At 46.8% G+C, this 17309-nt stretch overlaps 1 protein-coding gene across 2 annotated transcripts in view; it reads left to right on the forward strand.

Moving 5' to 3' along the window:
- Cables1 (Cdk5 and Abl enzyme substrate 1) overlaps positions 1 to 17309 on the forward strand; it is a 108535-nt gene that overhangs the window by 32259 nt on the left and 58967 nt on the right. For both annotated transcript variants that reach the window (XM_047526594.1, XM_047526593.1), the window contains exon 2: positions 13564 to 13635. In XM_047526594.1, the coding sequence (XP_047382550.1) occupies positions 13564 to 13635 (72 nt within the window). The remainder of the gene's footprint in view (positions 1 to 13563; positions 13636 to 17309) is intronic.

Raw genomic sequence — 17309 nt, forward strand, 5'->3', positions numbered from 1 at the left:
TCCACAATAACTGAGGTATCACACCCAAGGCCTGGCATAAAGGGGCCTTTCCGGCCTTTGAGATTGGTTTTTGAATCCAATAAGAGGAGGAATCCACATTACGTCTCAGTGACTGTTCCTGTGGCTTTAGGCACAGCTCTCTTGCTGCAGCTTCCCTTTGGAAACCTGGTAATTAGAACTGTGGTTGCTAATTATGTATACGGTAAGGCAGATGCACTAATAATATATCTTCGAAAGTCTCTGAGTGAGCAGTTAAATTAAACTACTCTGCAGACACAGAGCAGCCTGGTTGGCATATTGTCTTCCCTCCTGGATGACTGAAGGTGTTCAGGGGTTACCCTTCCAAGAACAGTGGCCTCCAGGGGCCAGGGATTTGGGCGGGAGTAGCCACTGAAGTCTCAAGGACACAGAGGGGAAGGAGGTGGACCTGTGGCCTCCTCAGCAGGTGCTGGGTGATGATGTTATTCTTGAGGCCAAACGGACGGACAGACTGTTTGCAGGGAAAGGAGAAAGGAGTCGAGAGCCAGCCGTGAGGTTTTGCCCATGTCTCCTGCTTTCCCTTCTAACCTGGAGCCCACTGCTGACAGCTGCCACCCAGAGGAGCCACTTAACCCACACTCGGAGGGAAGTGAGATTGACTCTGAGAGGAGATCACCTGGCCCCCTGATCCTTGTTCTCCCACCACCCAGTTCTGACCTGGGCAAGTCATTCACCCTTGCAGGCTCCACAGCTCCAGGTAAAAAAAAAAAAAAAAAGAAGAAGAAAAAAAAATCAGTGCACAACCATAGTCTTCAAGTTGTCTTATCTGGAGCCCTGAGGATCTCGGCAAGGACTTTAGGAATTCCAGTTTCATTATATATTTTTTCCAATGTATATTTTTCTTTCTTTTTTTAAATACCAGAGATTAAACCCGGGGACACTTAACCACTGAGCCACATCCCCAGCTCTTTTAATATTTCTTTATTTTGAGACAGGGTCTCAGCAAGTTGCTGAGGCTGGCTTTGATACCATCCTCCTGCCTCAGCCTCCCGAGCCACTAGGATGACAGGCATGTGCCACTGTGCCCTGCTTCCAATATATATTTTGCTACATACTTGATTTCATGTATCATAAACATTTTAACAGCTTTATTGAGGTATAATTCACATGCAATCTGTTCAGAGTGGTTTTTAGTATATTCACAAAGTTCTACAACCACCATTGCTATCTAATTTTATTTTTTTCAGAGACTGGGGATTGAACCCAGGACCTCACACATGCCAGTCAAGTGCTCTACCACTGAGCTACATACACCCCAGACCTCCCACTCTCTAATTTTAGAACATTTTTATCACCCCCAAAAGAAGCCCCGTGGTCATTAGCAGTCAGTCCCCCTCCCAGTCTGCCCAACCCCAGACCCATTCCTCCCTCTCCCCATCCCCCACCCTCTATACCCACTGACCTGCTTCTGGTCTGTGAACTTGCCTCTTCTGGACATTTCATACACATGCAATCATATACTGAGTGCTGTTCTATAACTGGCTCAGCATGGTGTTTTCAAGGTTCATGGTGTAGCATGGATCGGTGCTTTACTCCTTTTTATGGCTGAATAATATTGGATTTTATTTGTCCATTCATCTGTTGGATGTTTGGGGTTTTGCCTTTTGGCTGTTGTGATTAGCTGCTGCTGTGCATATTTTTCACTTGGCCATATGCTCATGTTTCTCTTCGATTATATCTAGGAGTTGTTGGTCTTACGAGGTGATTAACATTTGGGGTTATAATTTATAGGTGCATGTGTATTATATATAAAATATATAGGTATATAAAAGTTTTTGAAACTGCAATAAAATGTGCAGTTGCAAATACAGTTCTATTGCAAAGTTGAACACACCAGTGACCTATGCAGTAATTACTTAATTAACTATGTACTAATTAACTCATGTTGCCAGAGTAAGTAGATTTTGTGCAGTTAAGCTTCACTGGCCACATCTAATAAATTGAATTGGGTCCTGAGATGTTTTTAAAATGGTTGCCATAGGTACCTACTTATCTCTGTCAAGGGGGATTATATCCCCACAGTATAACCAGGGCCAAAAGAAACAAGTTAGATGCTGAGATTGACCTTAGACTAGAAATGCCATCCATACCTTCTGGTTTCACATTTGTTTTTACATCAAAATAATTTCACTGCTCTAACAGGGGTGGAGTTGTAAGTAAATATTACACACTTAAATTTGTACAAATTGGAATTGTTCTAATTTGTTTTATATTTGGGGATTTGGTGTGAGATTTAGTTTTGAGGGGAAAAAAAGCATTTGGCTGCATAAAAGTTTGAGCATCAGCGTGCTAGATGATCTCTAAGTCCTGGCTTTGGTTCCACTTCATTCCTGATGTGGCCTGAGCTGCTCTTGGGTTCATGAGGATCTCAGAAAATAAATGTTAATCTAACTCCCTGGAATTGTTAAACTCCATCTTTGCCCCTCCTGGGCCACCTGTGACTGTGGAGTTGTTGATGCTGTGTTTAGGATTTATTGAACACCTACTATGTACCAGGTAACTTGTTAGTCATTTAAGGAGTTTTTAAAAGGAAAGGCAGTCACCCATCTTCAAGGTTCCTGTTGTCACAATGGAGGTAAATAAATGTAAAATAGTAAGGTATAGCCTCGACTCTATAAGTATTTACATATAAATATGTCTAAATGTGGTAAATATGCCAGATATAGGAATTCAGGACTGGCTTCACAGAGCAGGTGGCCCCCGTTGCAGTGTGTCTTGGGATAAAGGGAGGATTCTGCCCGTTCTGGGTTGTCTTTATTTTTTTCTTTCTTGGTTCTGAGGGTTGAGCCTAGTCTACCACTGAACTACCTCCCCAGCCCTTTTAATTTTTTATTTTGAGATAGGATTTCACTAAGTTCCTGAGGCTGGACTTGAACTTGTGATCCTCCTGCCTCAGCCTCTTCAGTAGCTGGGATTACAGGCATTGGCACCACGCCCAGCTCTGTTTTCTTTTGAAGTAGGATTTGGTCACCCCAGGGCATCTCTTATCCCTGAAATCTCTTATTAGGCCCTTGATTCAGTTGTATCCAGCCCCCATTCAGTTTTTTATAAGGGGAATGAATAGGGTGGCCAACAGCCACTTTTAAAAAGACAGAAAGAGATCAGATAATCCCGGCCCCTTGGTAGGGAATCGGTAAAGACAAGAAAAAGGCATCAGTCTTTGTTTCCATAAACTGCTATTCAGCATGGGCCACAGTTAAGACTCCTAGAAAATAAAGATTTATGAAACCCCATCAATCTCGAATTTGCTATAAATAATTGCATGCTGTTCCTGAGCTGTCAAAATCCATTTCTGCTGAGGGCCTTTCAGAACAGAGAAAGGTCAGACTGGAAACCAAGGGAGAGACTCAGGGGAGCATTTAATGCTGGTGTCCTTACCAGGAGGGCAGCCTCATAAAGGTCCCTAAATACCAGCTTGGCTATGACCAGCTCAGCCTGGCTCCCTGCTGGTTCTAATTAAATTAGCTCCTGTGGACAGGGCTCTCCTCACCCTGGAGGAAGGGAGAGGTGTTCACCTCTAGACAGGCTTTGACTTTCTTGCCTCCATTTCCAGTCTTTGTGTGGCAGACCCCGTAGAAGTGGATCCAGGGGGCCCTCGTTTTGCTTTCTAATGAAAGATGAATGTGTATCTGACCCAGACAGTCTTCAGCATATTAAAGTGTTCATCTAAAACACCAGTAAGTTCATCCAGTGACTGGGAAGGAAAGAAGGGTGATATTCCGAAGGCTCAGGCCATTGTTGGACCTAGGGTGTTTAAAAGAAGGTTCCACCAGACAGTGGTCTCTGGCACTCATGAGGGTGGGTTGCCTGCAACCCCTGCGTGCCACACCCTCACCCCCTGAATAAGCTCTGCCAGTGTCCCTGGACCTCCTTTGTTCTGGCCTCAGACAGAATTATGGTGTGTATACCGTTTGTACCACCATGCTGCGCTGCCAGCCCCACCCAGCTGTGCATGTGGCCTCCGAGTCTCTGTCCGATTCCTCCCAGAGCTGATGTAGCCATCTGACTGACAGCCTGAGTGTCCCCTGGCTCCTGCTGGGCTCCTTCCCTGGGCCTGGACTGGCTTTCTATGCCTCACACAAACCTTTGTCCCCTTCTGTCCCACTCTGGGAAGTCTGTTCTGACTACACCTGTGGAACCTCCTGCTGGTTAAAATAAATCTTCTCTCCTTTGAGCTCGGGGGTGTCCTCCCCTGCTTCCTCTTAGTCGTCCTGGGCTTTAACACCCAGCCAAGGGACCCTTTCCAGCCACCTTTCCTGCCTAGTTCCCTTTTACAGAGAACACCTGAATCAGAGTCCTTGCGTCCTGATACTCAGAACCTACCTGAATTGGCCCCGAGCTCCTTGGACTTGTATTCGCTCTCTGTCTCTGGTGAAGCTAGTCTTGTTGAGTGTTTTTCCCCTCCTTGCGTGGCCCTCACCCGCCATCTCCACCCTCCAAAGGGGAACCCAGTATGTTCTGTAGCAAGATCAATGCCCTTCACCTCATCAGCTCCCCCAAACCTTTCTGGATCTTGACTTAAAAACCAATGTGCCTGCTTCTCCTGGTTTCTCTTTTGTGCACATTAGATTAATGTGCACCCTCTGGTTGCAAGACAGGGCCCCTCCCTCCAGGATGAGACTGAATGTGACTTGTCATTCAGCCAGTGGCCCTCAACTGGCATCTGGATTTCCTGTTACCCAAAAATGTCCCAAGAGACTGGGCAGTGTCTTCTAGTTGGCCAGATGTGTCACGTCTATGCTTGTGTCCTGTCTCCCAAGCCTCTTTGAGGGGTTCGAGTTTGTTCCCAGGGGGATACAGTCATCGTGGATCTTCCACGGACCTGGAGGAAAGGGGCTTTTATCAGATTAGCAGGGTGGCAGTGGATCCGGCGGACTGTGAGCTCTGGGGGATGAACACCTGGCCTGTTAGTAAATCCTGTTGACCCATTGCTTCTGCTCGTGACAGCCCAGCACACTGAGATGACCTTACACTTGGTTTTCCAGGATTTGGCAGTTCTGAAGAGAACCTTGAAACAAAAGTAAACCCAAGCAAACCAAGTGCCTTTTGTATTCTCTGTAAACATTTAGAGTCTCTTCTTGACCTGCCTATAACAATGTAGAAACGGATCTTATTTCAGTACGCCAATTGATACCTCTTGGTGTATTGATTTTAATTTGCTTTTGCCTGACTTATCAGCAGGAGACTTTAAAACAGTAGTCAGATTTAAAATTGGTTTTGTAGTTTTTTTTTTTTTTTTTTTTTTTTTTTGGTCTATTCAAAAACAAAATCCTGACCAAGTACAGTGGCACATACCTGTAATCTCGGCAACTCTGGAGACTAAGACAGGAGGATCAGAAGTTCGAGGCCACCCTGGGCAACTTCAGGAGCCCCTATCTCAAAATCAAAAGGGCTGGGGGTGTAACTCAGTGGTCAGGCACCCCAGGTTCAATCTCCAACACTGAAAAACAAGACAAAATCCTAATCCTAATTCTTGCTTTTCTTAAAGATGATTCTATTTTCTTCCTTATGAGGAAGACCCCAGTGAGCCCTTGGGGATTTTGAATTCTTCCCCCTGAATTCTTTGCAGGTGTGTATCCTTTGCTGCAAGACCTGGAGGGCAGCAGCCTGACAGCCTGGTGACCTGGCTTAGTCTGTGTGCCACTGTTCTGTCAGATTCCACAGCTCTTCTTGGGAACTTCTTCCTGCATCTTATTGCCAGATAAGCAAGTAAAGGGCTATGTTCAAGTTCGTCAGCTAGCACCTTTGCTGCTGGACAAAGATTTAGGTCTGTGAAAACAAGACTAAGTACTTATCTGCTGAACACATCCTCAGGCTGAAGCTGTGGCCATTTTGCTTTAAAAGTCCATGCTGTGCCTATTAGGAAGTGGCAGCTGACTTTTCTGTGAACCTGAGACATGGGTGCACAGCGGTTTGCTTCTCCAGTGAGCAATCTGATTTGACTTCTGCTGAAGGATCATCTGGAATCTTGGCTTTAACGTTTGCCAGCGCACAATGTTACCTGAAACTTACCTGCTGCCCACAGCGCAAAGAGCGTGCTGTGGCCCCTGGCAGCTTAAAACTGTTAGAGAAGTGAAGGAGGTAAAGGTGGGAAGTCCTCTTGCTTTAACAGAGCCTCATATCTGGAAACCAGCATTTTCACAAAAGATACATAAATGACAGTCTAAGTCTTAGGTTCACACATTGTTCTGCACTTTAGGGTTCCTTTAAGCAGGAGGTTCCCATAGTAAATTGATGACAAGTGGCAGATTTATGCCATATGTGTTAGGACCACCTTTTCTGTATGAGTTTAACACTATTTCCAGAGCAGGAGAATGTGTCTGTGATGCAGGGGAGCACGATCCAGGGTGTGGAGCCCCCCACCTAGAAAGTATGGGATCTTAGAACATTGACAGTGGGTTCATCCAGCTGTCAAAAACAGCCAGTTCTGCTTTTGAGACTGGCGAGCCCCAAGCCTTGTCTTGATGGGTCTTGGCTGAGCCCCTTGAGGCCTTGGGACTTTGAGTTAGAAAAGGAGGCAGAGACGTGTCCTCCCTGAGTCTCTAAGGTTGACGTGGGAGTCCTCACTGTCCAGCCCCGTCTCCTTCCCCATAACCTTGTTGAACCCAGGCATTGGGAAGCTTCCTGAAGATGAGTTCTGGGCTCTGCTGGCCAGAGCAGGAACTCATTCATGAAACAGTGTCTGCCAGTAATTGCGCACAGGAGAGCATCAAGAAGGCCAGGTGCTATTCTGGGAAAATTCTTGGAACACCCACCTGCCTGATGAAGGGGTTCTTTAGTTTATTCAGCTGCCCTGGAGGGAGTGCCTTCTGTTGGCAAAGCTGGGTCCCTCCCTAGGGATACCCAGGACAGGAAGGCACAGGCCTGCCCCAAGGAGCTCACTGTCTAGCCTGGTTCCCTCTGGTTAAAGGAAGGTTGGTCAGTGGGCAGGTGAATAAATTGCAAGCTTGTGGGTGTCTCGAGACTACACTAAAATTTTATTTTTATGATTGGGTTTTTTTCTGTCATTACAACTCCTGAACAGACATGAAGTCATCACGACCTCAGCCTGCCCATCATCTGTCCATCGAGTTTCTGTGATGGCGGCACTTCCTCTCCTGTGAAGAGACAACTTGCCCTCCAGTGGCCCAGCTTGAAGCCAGGCAGGGACTTCTTACACTGGGAAGATGAGGGCCACATGGAAATGGCCTTTCTGTGAGCAGAGGATGACTGGCCCTGGGGCTCCCTAAGGTCCCTTCTTGCTCTCTCAGCTGATATTTCACTCCTGGGGAAACAGAGCTAGGTCTTTGCTCATCCAATTCTTGACTTACATTTCATACTTGATTTTCAGGCTTGTACCTGAAAATTGTCCCCGTCTTCCCATAACCTCAGTCCTTTAGACTCAGCAGCCCCCTTTTCTTTGCTCCGTGACCCTTACAAGATCCTCATTCAAAGGATGAAGAGGGCAACTTAGTATTCAGGGGCTGCTTATGAGTCACACCCACCCTTGACCTGGGCAGGAGGATGGGGATGACCTTTTTTCAGTCCTTATTAAAAAATCCCCTGGAAGCTTAAAAAAAAATCAAACCTTCACCTAGCCACACCCAGACCAGTAAGTTACACTTTCTGGGAGTGGCCCAGGCGTTCAGATGTACAGCCAGGCTCGGGAGCGAGCGTTGGTGGAAACTAACCTCCTTGTTTTATGCTTGAGGCAACAGACAAAATCAGAGGGTCACCTTCTAGCACATCACAGGCTGGTGCTAATTTTCTGGCCAGTGCCCACCTCCTTACTTCATCTTTTTAAGTTCATCAGCTTGCTCCACTGGACCCCAGGATGACCCTGTGACATCTTCATCGGTCAGCAGGGATAGGAGCAAGCCCCAGTCAGGCACCGTGGTACACGCCTGTAATCCCAGTGGCTCGTGACTGAGGCAGGAGGATTGTGAGTTCAAAGCCAGCCTCAGCAACTTGGTGAGACCCTGTCTCTAAATAAAGTACAAAAAAGGGCTGGGGATGTGGCTCAGTGGTTAAGCACCTTTGGATTCAATCCCATGAACCAAAAAAAAAGCAAGTCCCATTCCCCTTGATACCTAGCTCCTTCTGAGATTTGTGCTAAGGAGAGATGGACCTTCTTTTGAAATGACTGACAAAGGTGCCCTTGCCACCCATGGCTCTCACTTTGACCTTCTGGACTCCTCAGAGCTGCTTCCCACCAGGATGACAACAGAGAATTCGGCAGGAGGTCTTTCAGGCTGGGACCCACTTCCCCCCAGGTGGTTACTTTGGATGTCTGGCTGCTGTTCCTGCCCTGGAAATGGGCCCAATGACCCTTTTGTGATAAAAGACACTTTAGAAATGCTAGCTCCTAGTCCTCTGCACCCCAGTTACGTAGTCTTATTAAGTGGTCCTCCCCCACTTTCTTCCCATAGCCACGTCTCCTTGAGTTCTTGGTGTGTGATTATTATAACGGGACCACTGTGCCCAGCACTGGATCCCTGGAGCATTTGGTGACTTCCCCATCCCCAAGATGAACCATTAGTGCTTAGTGATGAGTGGATTAATTTGGTCCACATGGGTGTATTCAGACATCCATATTGTCACGGTTTGTGATTTGCTCAGGCAGAATCGTGCACTCAGAGTATATTGTCCTAAAACAACTCTGGGTGCATTGGGGAGGCTGATACATTTAAACATGAAGTGTGAGGCCCATCAACCTCTTAGTGTGGGTGGCTCCCACTTGTAATAGACTATACGAGGAACCCCAATGTACGTCAGTCTGGAGACTAGACATGAGTGCTTCCGTCGTATGACGTCAGCACGTAATGCTTTTTCTTTGTGCCCTGCCAGTCTCTTACTGAACATCTGTTTGGTTAGCAAAGTGGCCTGCTGTTTTGGACCAAGGCTAAGTATTCTTTGTCAGTCATTAAAATACACAGAGACCTCTGCTCATTAACTGCACCCTATGATAAGGAGATGGCATGGTAATACATTTAGCCCCTGGGGTAAATTGTAGGGTGAAAAGTGACTGATTGAAGTTGGCTGCCTGCCCTTAGCCAGCACGTCCACTGTGGGCTTCTTAAGGACAGAAGGAGGGGGAAGACATTACTACATGTCCTGGAAGGATCTAGCAAGGTGGTCATGGGCACCACTGAGTTACCAGTACCGACTCACAAGGCATGCCCTTGTGGCAGTGCCCAGGTCCCCCTCTTAGAAGAGGCAGGTACCGCATCTGTGTTTCACGGTGCCACATGGCAGTTTCTTTGTAACAACTGTAGTCCTTACTGAGCTCAAGCTCCATCTCAAAAGAACACAGACTGGCTGGCTTATAAATAACATAGATTTATTATCTCATAGTTCTGGAGACTGGAAATCTGGGTGCCAGCGTAGTCTGGGGCTAGTGTGAGGATCTCTTCTAGGTAACAAGACAACTGACTTCTTGTGTTGTCACTTCTTGGGAGCTGAGAGCTCTCTGGGGTCCCTTTTTTTTTGGGGGGGGGACATTAATTCCATGTGCGAGGACTCCACACTTAGTCTAATTACGTCTCACAGACCCCACTTCTAATATCATTTCTAATATCATTACATTCAGTGCTAGGATTTCAACATGAGTTTTAGGAGGGGAGGAAATTTAGTCTATAGTAATGTGTATGTGAATCTACACATGTTCAACTCATTAGGAAAATATACAATGTGTTGTCTTTTAAAAAAAAAAATGTTCTTGCTGGACATAGCAGCGCAAACCTAGCTACTCGGGAGGCTGAGGCAGGAGGATCGAAAATCTAAGGCCAACCTGGGCAACTTAGCAAGACCCTGTCTCAAAATAAAAATGAGGAAAAAGAGACTGGCTAGACAGCTCAGTGCCAGAGCACTTACCTCGCATGTGCGAGACCCTGGGTTCAATTTCCAGTACTGCAAAAAAAATTTTTTTTTAATAAGTTCTTATAACTGTATAGGAAAGAAATTGCTGATTTGGTTATTTTCCAGATAAACAACTCTCTTCCAGTGTAAGAATTTTTTGGGAGCAGTGTTATCAGTGTAGGTGCTTTTGTGAAGGGACTTGTTTTTCGAGGGTGAATACTTGCTCTGAATGGTGGACACGTCTGTGGGTGAAAAGTGACTGGTTAAAGTTGGCTGCCTGCCCTTAGCCAGTACGTCCACGTCAGAATTTGAGTGCCAGGGACTTTGCATATGTTGGATTTTTAGTTACTCTCATTTTCCCATTTTATAGATGAAGAAACTGAGGCTCAAGCAGCTTTCTAAAGTCCCCAAACCTTAGCACCTAGGAATGGCCATTGATGGGATTACGTAGACGTGTGGAGGGGACTTGGCAGGGGTGGAGGGTGCCTGCTGCTGAGAGCCATGTTGGCAGGAGCATGATGACCCAGTCCCAGCCTGGGACTGCATACTAGCTGGAGCCAGCACCTGGAGAGCCTGGGGGCTCACTTGCCCACTTTCTGCAGGATTGACTGAGAGTTCACAGGGCCTATGGCTGAACCGATGGTGTTTCAGGCTGCCTGTCCTGTGTGCACTGTGGGATTGAGGTAGAGTGCTTTCCATGCTGTGCCGATTGGAAGGCAGCCCCAGAGGCTGGTGGGCTGAGGTATTCTGACAGTTCTTGGTGCTCCTTCAGTTAGATATGAGCCCCTCAAGGACAGGAGCCACGCCAGGTCAGCTTCGGGTTCGCAGCAGGCAGGGTGCACCGGGGTCTGCCGGTTGAGCGACTGGGCTGCGTGGGGAGGGTGAACTTGAATGGTCTTTGCTGGGGCCTGGGTTGTGTCTCCCACCCAGCAGCTGACCACAGAGCCTCCAGAGGACCTGCTCGAGTGAGTGAAAGAGGGCAGTCCTCAGCTGCAGGGACACCTGGTGGCACATTCAATAAAACATTGTCTACTTACTGTTTGCCTGAAAAGGCTGCTCCACAGGAACGCTCCACGTTGGTGGATTTGTTGGGATCTCCAGCACAGGAGACCATGAGTTTTTTCTTCCTGTGGATGTAAGTTATCTCCAGAGGTGACTGAGGTGTGCATACTTGGGTTAACATTTCACTTTTAATTTAAAAACTCAATGTCATCCAGAGGTAGGGTGAATATCACTTAACCATTAACTTTTTCATTGTCGGGAGGCACACTTTATAGGACAGGGCAAGGATGCCAGGGGTGGGCACTAGTTTTATCGGTGTGATAGTTTTATAGTGAACCAGCAAGTGAGACTTGTGCCTCCCAGCACACCCTGTGGCAGACCAGTGTAGTTGTGTGTGTTAAAGTGTGGGAGAGGCACGTGTCTCAGGTGGGGATGACTCTACTTACTACTGGCTGGAACTGGAGGGAGGGAAGGGTCAGAGCTAGGGACAGTTAGCCTGATCCTAGTCAGTTGAACTGGGGTACAGGTCAGGGTGCAACCCTCTTATTCAGAATTTGAGTGCCAGGGACTTTGCATATGTTGGATTTTTAGTTACTCTCATTTTCCCATTTTATAGATGAAGAAATTGAGGCTCAAGCAGCTTTCTAAAGTCCCAAAACCTTAGCACCTAGGAATGGCCATTGATGGGATTACGTAGACACACGGAGGGGACTTGGCAGGGGTGGAGGGTGCCTGCTGCTGAGAGCCATGTTGGCAGGAGCATGATGACCCAGACCCAGCCTGCGACTACATACCAGCTGGGGCCAGCACCTGGAGAGCCTGGGGGCTCGCTTGCCCACTTTCTGCAGGATTGACTGAGAGTTCACAGGGCCTGTGGCTGAACTGATGGTGTTTCAGAACCACAAATGCACAGGGTTCTTGGTGAGCTGAGCCACCCCACTCCCAGAGTTAGAGGGCTGCACTGGTAAGTCCTGGTTACCGAGGAATTGACTACCTATAAAATCACCTCCCTAGGGCTGGGGAGATAGCTCAGTTGGTAGAGTGCTTGCCTTGCAAGCACAAGAGCCTGGGTTCAATCCCCAGCACTGAAAAAAAAAGAAAAGTAAAAATCACCTCCCTACCTCTGCGTCCCGCTGTGTCATTCCCAGGTAAGACCAGTGTCTCCCCTGCAGCTCTGGCTAACCTTGGGACACTTGGGCAGTATCGTGCAAGTGGAAAGTCAGTGTTAGTTAATTACACAGTGAAACCTCAGATCCTGCAGAAGGTCCAGGGTGTTAGAAAGATAATGGCAGTGATGTTGGAAACTGTTTGGCACTCACCTATTGATGGATGAAGATCTGAGGAAATCAGACTGGTTTATAGCTAGAGAAAAGGAAGAGGAGTATGTGTGAGCAGCAGTTAAAAAAGGATTCAAATATCAAAAGATTAAGAAGGACTCTTGGAAAATTGATAAGCCCTTGAATACTTTGCAAAAACGACCTTTCTGGTTATCAAAAGTAAAACACGAAGCAAAAGTTTTTGAGGTAGTTATTCAGAAGTTTACACAGAAGCCCCAAAGTGTTTCCTTCTTTGTGCTTCAGAACAATCTAGAACATAGTTATGATTGCAAACTCTCAACCTAAAATTTGTCAAACATAATAGAAAATTGACCTAATTCAAGTCCCATTTTCTTTTTAAAGGCTTGACCTGCTCAAGCCTTTCCATCCACTCCCCTCCACCCACTACCACCCCCATTCTGGCCAGATCATTTGCTATGAAATGAGTGGTCCTTGTTCAAATGGATTTATTTAGTTACCACCAGCCTGCCCTGCTCCTTTACTAGATATTCTTAGTTAACTAGGACCTGTTCTTATTTCAGCCTGGCAAAAGAAACTAGATTGAGGAGGTTTTAGCAGGTGGTATGCAATTCTTCAACCCATAAAAGTTATTGTCACACATAATCAAGCTGCATATTCATTCTTACTGGTGTCTGAGAAGTTCCTCTAAAAGAATTCCTTCTTTGCTTCTGGTTATTTCTGAATTCATGGCCTTGCATAGATGATAACTTTTTAAATTGTGTCTTGATGATTTCAAGATTTTCTTTAGTATGGTTTGAAAACTGATTTATCCACTGATGCTTAATACTTAACAGTATTATCTAATGTTTTAGAAAACCTTCACATAGCCGGGTGTCGGGGGTGCACGCCTGTAATCCCAGTGACTCGGCAGGCTGAGGCGGGAGGACCTCGAGGTCAAAGCCAGCCTCCGTCTGCAAAAGCGAGGTGCTAAGCAACTCAGATCCTGTATTTAAGCAAAATACAAAAACAGGACTGGGGATGTGGCTCAGTTGTTGAGTGCCCCTGAGTTCAGTCCCTGGTACCAAAAAAAAGAAAACCTTCACACAGGGCCCATATGACAAGAGACACCTTGTCTTTTGGGGAAAATCGTAGCCTAAAAAGATACGGCACTTTCATAATCGCCACAAAGAGGCCCTGTTCCCCAGGGGGAATGTTCAGGATGCCGCAAGACAAAATGGACGTGAAGGTCCCCGTGCAGGGTAAGAGACGGGCCACCTTTAAGACAACTTGTGTCTAATCTTTTTCTTAATGGACTTTATTTTTTCAAGGACAGTTTTAGGTTTCCAGACCTGTCTGATCAATTTTACAGTCTGATTTTAACTCCTCGGTGTTCTTTCCCTCTCTGCAGACGTCGCCTCATCTCCCAGAGATCATCTTTGGAGACCCTAGAAGATATTGAGGAGAATGCCCCTCTCCGGAGGTAATGCTTCTGTTTCATTATGTCTATATAAGTGGCTGGCAGTACAAGATGGATTTATTTTTGAAGTTCTTGATCTACAGAATTAAAATTTTAAAATGACCATCTGACTCCGAAGAACGATGAACATATGGAACCCCAACCCTGAGGACATAGCGCTAGAAAACTAGAAAACCCCTATTATGTATGCAAGTAGCCTCATTTGTCTGTAAATGTGAGCATTTTTCCTCTGGTGGTTTGTTTCTTCCTTTTTTTTTTTTTCCCCCTTTTTGTGCAGTGCTGGGGACTGAGCCCAGGGGCTTGTGCATGCTAACCCTGCACTCCATCTCTGAGTGAATCGCCAACTTTTTTGACTTGAAAGCTGCTACTTCACAGAACAGCCCAGTATTGTCCTGGGTATAATTATATAGTCGTTATGGTCTTGGAACTTCATTTTTAGCAAGAAGGGGCAACCAGAACTCCTCAGGAGGTGGCTATGACATCACTGCCTAGCTGGTTGCTGGGGAAACCCAATTAGGACAGTTTTAAGAACTCCCTTAGGTCTGAAAGCATTCCATTTTCCCCTTGAGATTAGGAAAGTGCTGGCGAGGCATCTTTCTCGGGTGACGGCAGTTGCTGAACTGCGCGGTACCTGTGACTGGCAGGTTCCCCTCCTCTAATCTTGCTTTCTCCATTGGCCCGAATCCATACAGAGGCCCAGCCAGGCCCTCCCTGCGGGGAAGACACTCACATGCTGCATCTCCTCTGCAGCCCTGAGCTGGATGGGGCAGCTGGTGGCGGGGGGAGCTCAACTCTGCAGAAGGAACTGAGGCAAGATGGCACTCTGGGGCTTCACAGGGACTGCGAGGCAGGCAGCAGTCAGGAGGGCCTCTGGGAGACTGACCTCCCATGAACTTCATCCATTCCCTCTGGAACCTGCATCTGCACTCCATGTGCCTTGGCTACTGGTCAGGACTTGGAAATCCCCAGACTTCCCCTGCGAGCCTGGGAGGTGCTGCCGTGGAGGGCAGGCAGCCTCTTACCCTGGGGAGGGCTCCTCCCCACTCCCAGGCTGGAGATGGTGTCCACAGGTCCTAACCGCGTGAGAAGTGGAGGGCAGGGTAAGCCCAGGCAGGCCAGGGCTCTTATGGAAAGTGGCATGTGACTGAATCTGGTCACTGACATCATCCCAAAGAGAAAAAAGCCAAGGCCACAAAGTCTGATCGCCATTTTTGAAGTCTTTGAAAACACGAGAGCAGCCTCTGGGAGCGCAGGAGGATGAATGGCACCAAGCCGCGAGGTTGCGAGTACACGACCGGGTCACAAGCCTAATACACGGGCACTGTTAAAGGTTGGGAGGAGGCTGTTTCCCGCAGAGTCTTTCAGTGACTTGGATTAAAGGTCAAGGTGGGAAACTGGCTTTGGTCCACTTAATTGGTAAGCATGGGGGAGCGATGTTTTCAGGTGGCAGCAAGTGGCCTTATAGCAGTGTGGCCGCCTCTGAGCAAGGCTGTCTCTCAGCCCTGCTTTACATGGGGAAATCAGTGAAGAAGAAAGCCGAAAAGCCCCTGGAGCTTCAGGAGGCTGCTGGAAGCTGTAGTTCTTGGAACTGTGGCAACTGTGAGCAGGACGCTTGGTGTACCAGTGGCAGATGTTATTCCCTCCCCAGGGATTCCATGGCAGGGCCTGAATGCAGGTGTCCTTGTGTCTCCAGGCAGCTAAGGAGGGGAACCTGGGTGCTATGTCCATGGTCAGTGCCTTTGGTCAGTGCCCTTGGTCAGTGCCCTATCACTCCTGGCTCTCTTGTCTCAGAATCTTTCCAGGCTGGCAAAAGAGCTGAGTAAAAGTGGCTTATCTATCTTAACTACGACTTCATCGAACTCTTACTTACAGAATATAGTACTGAAAGATCCAAACCAATTTTGTGTAAATGTATGCAATTTAAAACAATCAGAAATTCAGAAAACTTTCGAAGTCTTTATTTTTTCCAAATAGGCTTTTTTTAAATTAAAAAAAAAAAATTCTCATATTTATTTAGAAATGTACTTGCTCCTAGGAAATAAAATTAACATGATATAGAAGAGGGGACCTTTGTTTCAGAATCTGGGAAGCTGAGGTCTTGGCATGACTATTCTAACTGGTTATGTGTCCTTGCAATCTCATTAGTGTCTCTGGGGTCTTGGTTTTCCCATCTGTAAAATGGGAGGGCTGAGTGGGTTGATCTCTGAGGTTCTTTCTAGTCTGTGATAGGAGAGGAGCAGTAAAGACACCAAAATGTTTTGGGAACTGTGGGGGCGGAAAGCTTTTAGCCCAACTTGCCTTTAAGCTCAGCACATAAAACAAATGGCTCCAAGGCATCTATTAAAACTTTTGCATAATTAAGTGTATCCTATAATCAGTGCTAACAAGAAAGAGCTAATCTTTCATTAAATTAGTTTTTAATTTAATTCTATCCTACTTTCATTTTGCATCACTTAAAATGTATGTTTTTAAAAGGATATTTACAGATTAATGCAGGCGGCTTGGAAATTAATTTGTTCTTTGCTTAACCTGCTGCAACCTGCGCACTCAGTTTTCCTGTTTCCTTGGCAATTGTTGCTAACACCATAGTTTTCTTAAAGCATCACTTAGATTCCCTGGTGGTTTAGTTGAACGCTTTAAAAAGGCAAGACAACAAACAGCTTGCTGAACGAAGGGCTAGATTAGTAGGATATATAGTTAGAAATGGGAGCTGACATGGAAACCAAGGACTTTTATTAAGTTAGCCTGACTTTCCTCCTGCACATCACAGTTTGTTAGTGTTTCCTATGCCACTCAGAACTCTCCAAATTGAGCACTTAAAATAAGAGGATTTGGGCTGAGGAGTTTTCCACCTGCCTGGTGGTTCCCTGGTGTCCTCAAAATGAGACATTAGAACATCTCCATTGGGTGTTGAGGAAAACCTCGGTTTGTCTGCTGCAGATATGGCGGCAGTCTGTGCCTCTCCTGGTTTCCCAGGCCATCTGGGTTGATAGGTGCTGGCAGCTTCTGCTGCTGAAGTTCTTCCTGCTACTGCCTCCTTCCTGAGCTGGCCTAAATAGCTACCTATGGCCTCTTTGCTGACTTACTGTTCCAGTGAAAGGTCAAGGAATTTGGTGCTCCTCTTCTTAGAGATAGGGAGCAGCTAGGATTTCCTCCAATGGGCTGGCACCAGTCCCTGCTTCCCAGAGGTGGGAGGAGGAAGGTGCCAGAGTTTGCTGGGGTGGCAGGATCAGGGAGCTGACTGCACTGTCCATCTCTGGGCCACTGCCCTCAGACTAGCCAGCCCAGGAACTCTGCTTGTTGGGGTAGAGTGGAGGTACGGTAAGACACTTCTGAACCCTTGGTCCTATCCGGAAACTCCTAGAGTCATACCTTACTTTCTGCTTTCAGAGATTCTCTTTTTTTCAGCAACCCCATATTTCTAGAACCTTCTGTGTGTGACAGTTGGAAACTTTTGAGTAACTTGAAGACTCGAGTGGTCATGGGTCCAAACTCATGGTAGTTGAGTTTGTGGTGGAGGTTGGGAGGATGTAGTCTCCACTGAAGCTTCTGGCTCCGAGGGAGTGGATGACGTCCAGACACGGGGCTGTCCTCCTTGGGACCCACGACCCATGGAAGGCCCTTTGCCAATAAAAGCCACCAAATAAATATCTGATAGCATGTATGCCTTTGCTTTG

This window comes from Sciurus carolinensis, chromosome 15 (genome assembly GCF_902686445.1).
Source record: "Sciurus carolinensis chromosome 15, mSciCar1.2, whole genome shotgun sequence".
Lineage (NCBI taxonomy): Eukaryota > Metazoa > Chordata > Mammalia > Rodentia > Sciuridae > Sciurus > Sciurus carolinensis.